Source organism: Phaseolus vulgaris, chromosome 2, assembly GCF_051622355.1.
Source record: "Phaseolus vulgaris cultivar YP4 chromosome 2, ASM5162235v1, whole genome shotgun sequence".
NCBI lineage: Eukaryota > Viridiplantae > Streptophyta > Magnoliopsida > Fabales > Fabaceae > Phaseolus > Phaseolus vulgaris.
In genome coordinates, this window is record NC_143499.1 from 16,731,046 (window position 1) to 16,740,546 (window position 9,501).

General features: G+C 36.8%; 1 protein-coding gene across 3 annotated transcripts; it reads right to left on the reverse strand.

Annotated features, from left to right (window-relative positions):
• Window positions 1-661: 661 nt before the first annotated feature.
• Window positions 662-6,630, reverse strand: LOC137810806 (rhamnogalacturonan I rhamnosyltransferase 1). Of its 3 annotated transcripts, none has more exons than XM_068612257.2 (9): window positions 6,095-6,630; window positions 5,676-5,990; window positions 4,717-4,784; window positions 4,549-4,637; window positions 4,303-4,465; window positions 2,537-2,826; window positions 1,949-2,153; window positions 1,523-1,680; window positions 662-1,135 (listed from the first exon to the last, which is right to left on the reverse strand). In XM_068612257.2, the coding sequence occupies exons 2-9, from the start codon at window positions 5,944-5,946 to the stop codon at window positions 859-861; spliced, it is 1,521 nt and encodes a 506-aa protein (XP_068468358.1). In that variant the 5' UTR covers window positions 5,947-5,990; window positions 6,095-6,630; the 3' UTR covers window positions 662-858. The 3 variants fall into 3 exon arrangements, with proteins under 3 accessions (XP_068468358.1, XP_090154449.1, XP_090154448.1); XM_090298323.1 differs by having other exon boundaries at window positions 4,303-4,479; window positions 6,095-6,626; XM_090298322.1 differs by lacking the exons at window positions 4,303-4,465; window positions 4,549-4,637; window positions 4,717-4,784; window positions 5,676-5,990; window positions 6,095-6,630 and adding an exon at window positions 4,088-4,150.
• Between the last annotated feature and the right edge of the window lie 2,871 nt (window positions 6,631-9,501).

A 9,501-nucleotide genomic window follows, 5' to 3' on the forward strand; every position in this document is an offset into this window, starting at 1 on the left:
ATTTCAACTAAAGTCATACTACCTTGATAAGACTTATCCATTTTAATAATTTTTTAAAAATTTTATCCATTTTGAAATTAATAAATGAAATTGAACCTGAATGATAAAAGTCTCTCCTTTTGCTAGCAAAGACTATTGCTTGATTTGGGTTATAGTTTAGAACTACAAGTTTAACACTTGCATAAGTACGAAACTATCTGACTTTGTACTAAGCTGTTTAGTATTATTGACATATATTTCAACCATCTTTCCAACTGTATTTAATGTCTTGTTTTGCAGCATTTTGAAAAGAAACAACACAAGAAAGGAATCCTCATTTATGTTATACAAGAAAGAATATAATTCATATGTTATAAAGGTTCTTTTAAGCGAGAACTCGTGATACGCCTCATTTAGGAATCCTTCAAATCAAATTTTCAAATTCACAGTTCTTGTATCACGTCTTAGCCAACAGAAATATCTTTTAGGAAATAAAATTCTAATGTATTTCAGAACCATCAATACTACAATTCATTAAAACCATATCCTTTAATATTAGGGTATAGTGATGCGTTCTCCTTCTCTTTTATCCTATTTTATGGTATACTTAATTTGAATTGTCAAATATTCATTGAATGAAACTATTAAAAGACAGAAAGAAGAAGAAGAAGAAATTAACTAATGAAGGAAAAAATGAAGGGCATCTTTTGCCAGCCACAACATAAGCTAATGTTTCTTCTCTTTTCTTGTTATTTTTACTCCTTTGCTTTCCTTTACTTGTTTCCTACAAAATTCTCGTAGGGCTGTAATCTTGATTCTTAACACAGCACCTGAGCAAGTTAGTGGAATGAATTCATATTTTGGATTCCTTCTCCTAACTCATGATGATACCTGACTAGAGTTATGAGAACCTAGCAAGTCATCACAACTTGTTTCCTCACACAGACACTCATGAGGATTGGCATAGAAATAGTCCTCCTCCTTTGGCTTATCTAAGATAACTCTACGCCTAGTTGGCTGAGCAATTCTCCTCTCGTGAACCCCTCTCACGGCATCTGCAAACTCAATCCATGAAAGGGTCCCATTTTGATGCATATCAACTAATTCTACCACCTTTTTTCGATCCAATAAGATGGTCCTTTTAAAACCAGAATACCTGCACACAAACTAACTAGTAAGAGAGACTTTCCACGGATATTCATGTGCAATAAAACATAATTGCTAAAGAGAAAAATGTTAGCAACTCACTCTTCATCCCTCTTTTAAATACACTCTTTACTATTGACTGAAATTTAGAAGAAAACCCAAAATTAAGTGTCTCACTTTTTATTTAATGAGTTGCACTCATGGTTTTGTAGAAAGATTGCATTATACTAGGTTACTAGCACTTCTCTTGCTGACAACTTATAGATTAACTCAGAAGGATCCCACTAAATCGGTAATGTGAAGTTCACTCATTTTAGTAGAGGACGTGTCATTGTGCTAAATGAGTGTGTTTACATTCTCCAAAACCAAACGGCAACCTGCAAGGGTAAATACATACCTGCGATGACCTTCCACTAGTTTTGCCATGTTCCCATCATAGGTAGGAACAAATGTGTTGCTGGCTGCTGAAACCATAAAATCCAAGGCTGCCATCTGAGATGAATGATTCTGGAACTGCCGCAAGTCATCCCAGGTTAGCAATGTTTCCTTTTTCACCTAGAATTGCAAAGAAGAAAAGTCAGATGCTTCCATGCAGAATAATTTTAAAGAGCAAGAAGGGGGATCAAAAAGAGAAAATGAACATTTACATCAGGGCCAACCACTCTGAGAGCTAGACCAATTTTCAACCATAGGCAAAATGCACAAGGAAATTTTTGCATAATCCACAACAAACCCATTAGAACTATTATTCTGAACCATTTTAATATCCAAAAAAAAAAACAGAAAAGTAGTAGGAAAAACTATAATGCAAGTGAAAACTCACAATTTGGGGAAATACAGCTTTCAATTGTGCAAGCCTACGTTCACTACCATAAATTTCACCAGCCGCAATATAGATTTGTGTCTCCCTACCAAAACCTAACGCTCGCAGAACTAAGGCTGCCTCCTCTGGTGTCAAAGGACATAAACCCTGTGATCTCCTCTCGTCAGAAATGATCTCCTTTTCTTTCCACCATGGGAAAGCATACCTGAAATAGAAAAGGAAATTCAATACTGTGGCTCATAGCAGAATTTCTGATCATAAAAATCTTTATTTTCTCAAAGTACTCCAAATCAACATATATAATCCAAGAAATATAGTATAGAATCTCTACTCTCCAACTGGAAGGTTCCTCCAACAGCACAACTAACTAGTATCTAATATCAGTCCGAAACTATAATGTTCTAATTTTTCATCTCAAAATAAATAGAAGGCATAATTAACTATTTCAAATCAATGGTAATTTAGCTATCACAGGGAAAATAAAAATGATCTTCATTTGTATCTTCCCTAGCATCTCTTTGAATTAATGACAAAAACAAGAATGGTTAAAAATCCAATATATAGAGCCAAACAAGAAACATAAAAGACCTCAGCTGCTTGAGCTCTTCAGCTTCTTTATCAGTGCAACCATGGGTACACCCAGAGAAAGCCAACATGTCCATCTCATATCTGAGATGCAATGCCACAAAAGGTCCCTTCTCATGAAGCATCTGAATCAAATTGTGCCCCAAATTCTCAATTTGAGGAGTGAACTTAAGTGCCTGGAAATTGACACGACACCTGAGTTTTTGTAAATCAAGTGGAAGACCATTGTTTGCTAGACGTGTATCGGTTTTGTTGAAATGTAACACTTTATGTTTTCCAAAAAGTGGTAAAATCTGCAATTGGAATTAACAGCATTGAATTAAATTCAATATATGTACTGGTCATAAAAGGTAACACAATATTAAAAACTAATTATTTTCTTCTATACACTTATCGAAGCCATAGTTCTGAATTTTGACGCCTACTTTGGCACTACATCAGAAGCAACTCAGTCTAGTTTATAAAGAGTAAAACACAAGAAAAGCAACTTAAAGTAGTACTTGTGGCTTTCTTCATATTATTTCAATTTCATTCAGAAGTTAAAATGTCTGACTTCAATGATAATGTATTTCTTGATATAACACAATCAATAGTCTCCATTTTCAACCACATAACACATTTCTTCTCCTACATTGCACACTTGCCTCTCTTGTTCTTTCCTTTTTAATGAGAACAGATATGAGATGTTTAGGAAGACGAATACTAATGAATTTGATAATTTACTGAATTTAAAATTCTCAGCCAATAACTGCTAACCCAGATAAGGAAACAATTGACAGCTCAGAGAAGGAGATGTCCATTAGAAAAGGTTAAAATACAAGTATTGCAGACAACAAAATCAAATCAGCACAAATTAATGGTTAATTACAGGGGGGAGCATTCAAAGTGGGCCATCTATAATCACTTCAGAAATGACTCCTCACATGGAAGGTTTAAATAGAAACAGTAACTTTAGAAATGCATCATGGAATGTTAAAACAATTTTTTAACTATGATCCCAATTCACCCTCCACGATGGATGGGTACAGACAGTACCAATGACAAGACAAAATGGAAAATTAAAATGCAGTCCTATTTATATAATACAAGTTCACAATGCACTTTAGTCTTATTGCATCACATAAAAGCAATAAAATATGGCAAAAGCACAATTAGTAAGTAAAGCATGATTTAGAACAAGAAATCCATAATAATAGACTATGGACAATAATAATGCCCAATTCCCAATCAATTTGCAAAGGGACAAAATTATTCACATACATTTCATCGTATCTATGTCTACTAAATAAGACACCAGCAACATGCCATACAATCAGAACAGTTAAGAAAGGTTCCAAGGCCAAATGAAAAATTGATTTAGGAGATAACTACACACTTGTATCATAATGCTGACAAATAAAAGAATCCATGCTGTGCTAAACTTATATATTTCAATTACGTAAAAATAAAGGTGAAGAATCATAATCACAATATCAAAACTTAAATGGCAATATGCATAGTATATAGTTTTTGGAATTTTGCTCAAATGACATGAAACAAATAAAATGCGCACACCTGTTCCAAGTAATATTTTTCATTAGACCAGCTAACAGGAGGCATAATTCTGACAAATAAAAGAATCCATGCTGTGCTAAAATTATATATTTCAATTACGTAAAAATAAAGGTGAAGAATCATAATCACAATATCAAAACCTAAATTGCAATATGCATAGTATATAGTTTTTGGAATTTTGCTCAAATGACATGAAACAAATAAAATGCACACACCTGTTCCAAGTAATATTTTTCATTAGACCAGCTAACAGGAGGCATCTCCAAGGTAGAGTATCCACGTTTGCCACCGAACTTTTTGGGCACTTTTTTCACTATCCGAACTTCATCTCTTAGAGAATCAATGAAATGCTTCACATCAAAAATGTCTTCAAAATTGCTGCAAAAAGAAAACTAAAAACCTTAAAATGACAAGGAGGCCAAATTAGAGGATACTCATCTTTTTTTCAGAACAAGGTATACCTAGGGTCTGCCCAAAATGATGTCTTATCAAGCTCCGGAACAACCAATGTGAGATTCAAAAACCGAGCAACTGTCACCATATCACAAATCTGAAACATGTACCACTGAATGAGTATTTATGCTTGTCATACAATAGTACATAGAAATGGCAGAATGGAAAGTACAAACCGCAGCACGCATTTGATTCAAGCCCCCATTGCAGGAAACTCTTAGAAAACCATTACTTGTATAATTTCCTGCCAGGTTGGTCAAAAGTTTTAAACATATACCAAAATGAGTTAGAAAATACAGGTAAAACAGTTAAAGTATCTTATCTATGAAACCCATAGTATTGCTTTATACTAGTCGTAATATACACCCACACACAATCCTTTTAACAACTAAAATACACAACATCAATGGAAATCAAAAGACGAGGCACACCAACAGGACACAACTTTTGTCCAGCACTCAGGAAATTGTCAATAAATCCAAAACAAGCAAGCAACTTTGAATAAATCATTATCTATACATATAAAATAGTTATAGAAGAAGTCCTGTAGAAGAACATATCATATATCTATGAATGGAGATCATTTTTTAATATTTAGAGACAATTACCTCTTTTGTTTCAACTTAGACAAGTACATGTAAAACTACCAGGCATGAACGTGTGCATATCTTAAGACCCTATGTTATTGTCATATTTTTTTTCCGTTTAGGTCCCTCCTGCCACCCTAAACCAAAACTGTATGGGACCACAAATAAGTATTAATTTTAAGCAGCTCTTCTTGCAGGAAATCCTTAGTTAGAATTGATCTAATCTTAGTTAGAAATTCTAATGCTCTCATCAAACATCCCCTATCACAACTTTATAAATACCAAATAATGAATGCTAGTTAACAACCATAAGTCCACAAAGCATTGATGCTCCAGAGATTTCACAATCCAAAAATCTAACACAATTGCACCTACTTTTAGTTAAAGACAACCATAACGACCACAATCGTCTAAAAACAAAATTAGCAAATGGGTTTCGTTGCTCAAGCATATTATATACATATCCACTGTAAGATTAAGGCTTCAAGTTATTCATTTAACCAAACAAGAACTTAGCTGTAAGACAAGTATTCAGTAAAGAAACTAACTTCGGGGAAGAAAAGCAGGAGGCGATTGAGCAACCCCATTATCCCCTTGTATTGGAAGCTGAACTTGGGTTATGTGATATATACCATTAGTAATCCCAGAAATCAAATGTGAATGCCATAGTTCACTCACTGTCACTAACTGAACCAGACACGTCCACAGCACAATGCTTGAGCAGACACGAATGAACCAAATCCTCAAACGTGTCCTAGGAATCACAGGAGCCGGAAATTTATCACACCTCACTTGTATACCCTCTGATCTAACCTCCATTTCTCAGACACATACCTCATTGCCGCTTCATCGAACCTTAAAACCTTCATACAGTTTCCAACATTTCCCACACAAACCAAATCAGCTTAACACAAATAAATAGACAACGGATAAATAAACTCATTAATGCAACCCCGTGAAGCCCTACCTCGGGCACAAACGATGCAACAAAGAGGACGACTCCTTTAGAGAAATTGAAACCGACCCAGAATTAAATTTGAAGCAGATTCTCGTGGGTGAGACTCAAAACACGATCTCTTTGCTCTTCAAGAATCAATGAGCAAAAAATTATCAAGAGAAAGAGGGGAAAAAAGTGTTACAGAGAAAGATTGGGATAGCAGGACGAGAGAAAGATCCAAGAACAAGGGAGTGAAGGCAAAGGATCAAATCTCAACGACAAACAAACGGTCTTGCAATGAACTTTATTATTCCCTTTTACCGGAAAATTGTGTTTTTTCTTGCCTTTTTCTTTCCCACACCACAATTTCGCCAATCTCAATGGAAGTTTCTCTCTCTTTTCCACAGAAAAAAATGTTCGCTTTCTCTCTCTCCGATTCTGATTTTCTTGCTTTACAGTAAGTTTTTAAAAAAACGAAAAGAGTATAACCCAAAATCAGTTACCTTTTCTCAAGAAAATGATACAGCCGAGATGAATTGAGATGAATGGATAAGGATTAACTAATCAAAATTAAAGAGTTTCAAATTATTCTATTATAATTCTAACAACTTCTTAGCCTACCTTCAAAATTCTGGAGGACACAAAATCAATTATTTAAATAAAATACAACTTTTAATATATATCATACATATTTAAAGTTTTTGTTTTTCCCAAGTAAATAATAAATGTATTAATATTAAATACTATCATTTATGATCAAATTTAATGAATTTATAATAACTATTTCAAGTTATATTTTTCAAGAATTATTTTTATGAGCTAGGTATAATAAATGACTGTGGTGAGCCTGTAAAATGTCAATATTTTAATTTTTAAAAAGTATCCTATAAGAAATTATATTAAGAAGTTAGGAGTGATGGAAATACGTTAATAATGGGATTAACTCTACCCATTTTGCAATTTCAATCTTATGTATAATATATTAATATTAAATAGATTACGATTATATTTTCAGTTTTTCAATATTATAATTTAATGTAGAGCTAATCGAACGATGTATTCGGATCCTCGGTCCAAACACTTAAGTGGGTAAGCTCAATTAGATAAGGTTGTACCCAGTTCGGTTTGGGACAAGTATGGACCCGATGACACATTATGAGATCGGTCCCGATGTTTGGTAGTTTATGCAAAAAAATATTATTAAAAGTAACAAAAGGAATAGTTGAATTAGTATTATGTATATATCTAATACATACAAATAAAAGCTATTGGAAATGACGTGGCATAGCATCCGAAAATAAAAGTGTTTGTGAATAAAATGTTTTATGATTGAAATTATATTCTCTCTATTGAAATTATATTCTTTCCATTGAAATTATGTTTTGTTTATTGAGATTATATCTCATTGATGAAAGTTGTTGAAGGAATGTCTATAAAATGGGTTTGAGACCCCAAGTAAATGTAGGCTTTTCTGAACAATATATACAGATTATAGTTTGAATTCTCTCAGTGACTTGATCGCCAGAGTATGATCAACAGGTAGAGCCCCCTTTGTCCCAAAGATCAGCATCTTGGAGCATCACGTTGAGACAGGTCAAAGCGGAGCTCATACCAACTAAAGTCAGCTGACAAGAACATTTGGCGTCCACCATGTGGCCCGATAAAACTTGATATCATCCACATTTGCGACTGAGCATTTATCGATATGAGAAACACGAGGCAAAGACCGTTGGGATCTGAAGGAAGCGAGGTCCCCACCTTGCAACAAATCATGGAGACCATGAGGGCTCTCCAAGAGGCAAACGAAAAATATAGACGAGAGCATGGGCAAGTTCTAGAAGAAGCCAAGGCAGAGCAAGAGCGGCTACGAGCAGAGGCCCGAGCTAACCAAGAGCGCCTTATGCCAGAGATTGAGGCCTCCTAACTAACAATGGAGGAACATGCATAGGCCAATAAGGAGTTGCGCAAGACCAATGAGGAACTGCGAAGGAGCTCGCACCGACAGGGTCGACGTCTCGCCCGAGAACGTTCCCCAGATTTGTCATCAAGGGATGACCTCAAGCCTTTCTCTCAACAAATCATGGAGGAGCCTGTGCCACCCCATTACATAGCACCCAAGATTTCCCTTTTCACTGGTGTAGAAGATCCCGAGACTCATCTAAAGGCATTCAAGGCTCAAATTATATTCTCTCTGTTGAAATTATATTCTTTCCATTGAAATTATGTTTTGTTTATTGAGATTATATTCTCATTGATGAAAGTTGTTGAAGGAATGTCTATAAAAGGGGTTTGAGACCCCGAGTAAAGGTAGGCTTTTCTGAACAATATATACAGATTATAGTTTGAATTCTCTCAGTGACTTGATCGTCGGAGAGTGATCAACAGGTAGAGCCCCCTTTATCCCAAAGATCAACATCTTGGAGCATCACGTGGAGACAGGTCAAAGCGGAGCTCAAACCAACTGTACCGTCCGGGTCTCATTCTCGGTTGACCGCTAACCGTTGACCAAAGTAGACATGGGACCCGAAGGAGGGGGACACGCTGGAGGTTCAGTTGGTTAGGAAAGAGTCTCGTGAGGCTCACATGGAAGAGGACCGAGGAGGTGTCGGCTTGGAGGAGGGGCGAGGCGTCCTCGACCCTCGGCACCCGAAGAGGAAGATGAGTCAGAAAGGTGGTTTGAAGGCCACATCTCAGCTACTAAGTATAGAGAAGCCCAGACTGCCAAAACCATGCATGAAGGTGTAGGGAAGCAACAGTACGCCCCACCGCTAGAGAACCAATGGAACCGATACGACTCGGTAGAGTCTCGTTCCAGCGGCGATCGGCATGCATGGGACTTGCAAGGGCAGTATACGCTCAACCTGGATGAACCCTCTGATATTGGGCATATGAGTTGACGCCTGAGGGATCATCCCGCGCTAGTTGCACTTCGAGAAGGGAGACTTACACGCTGGGATTTCCCTAAGTTGGGTTACAACGTCGTAAGGCCTCCTACACAGAGTTGCGCTTAAGTCAGAAGGAGACACGTGGCAGAAGCACTGACAAGGTATAAAAGCTCTCGTTGTCAAGAGGTTAAGGTACGCTTTTAGTCATTTTATGCTTACACACTGTACGCACGAGTGACTTGAGAACGAGAGAGAAATCAGTTAGAATTCAGTTACACACCTTCTGAACATGGTAGTTGCGGTGTTCCGATACGGAGGTGCACGGTGTTTTCTGCCAGTACTGACTTGAGCGTTGGAGTGCAAACAGCCGCGAGGGCGCCCTTTGTTCTCTCTGTTTCAGGTTCTCACGACGGCGAAGGGTGGAGGTTTGGAACGAGGAAGAAGGAGTCCTTGATACGCAGGTCTTAGCAACGCACGAAGAACAATCTGGTCAACCGGCAGGAACACCAGCTAAAGTTAGCTGACAAGAACATTTGGCGCCCACCGTGGGGC

Coding starts and splice junctions, on each gene's coding strand:
- LOC137810806 (XM_068612257.2), bottom strand. CDS start 5,946: ATGGAGGTTAGATCAGAGGGTATACAAGTGAGGTGTGATAAATTTCCG. Junction 4,466..4,548: donor TCATTTTGGGCAGACCCTAG/GTATACCTTGTT, acceptor TTCTTTTTGCAG/CAATTTTGAAGACATTTTTG. Junction 2,154..2,536: donor GAAGAGCTCAAGCAGCTGAG/GTCTTTTATGTT, acceptor TTTCTATTTCAG/GTATGCTTTCCCATGGTGGA.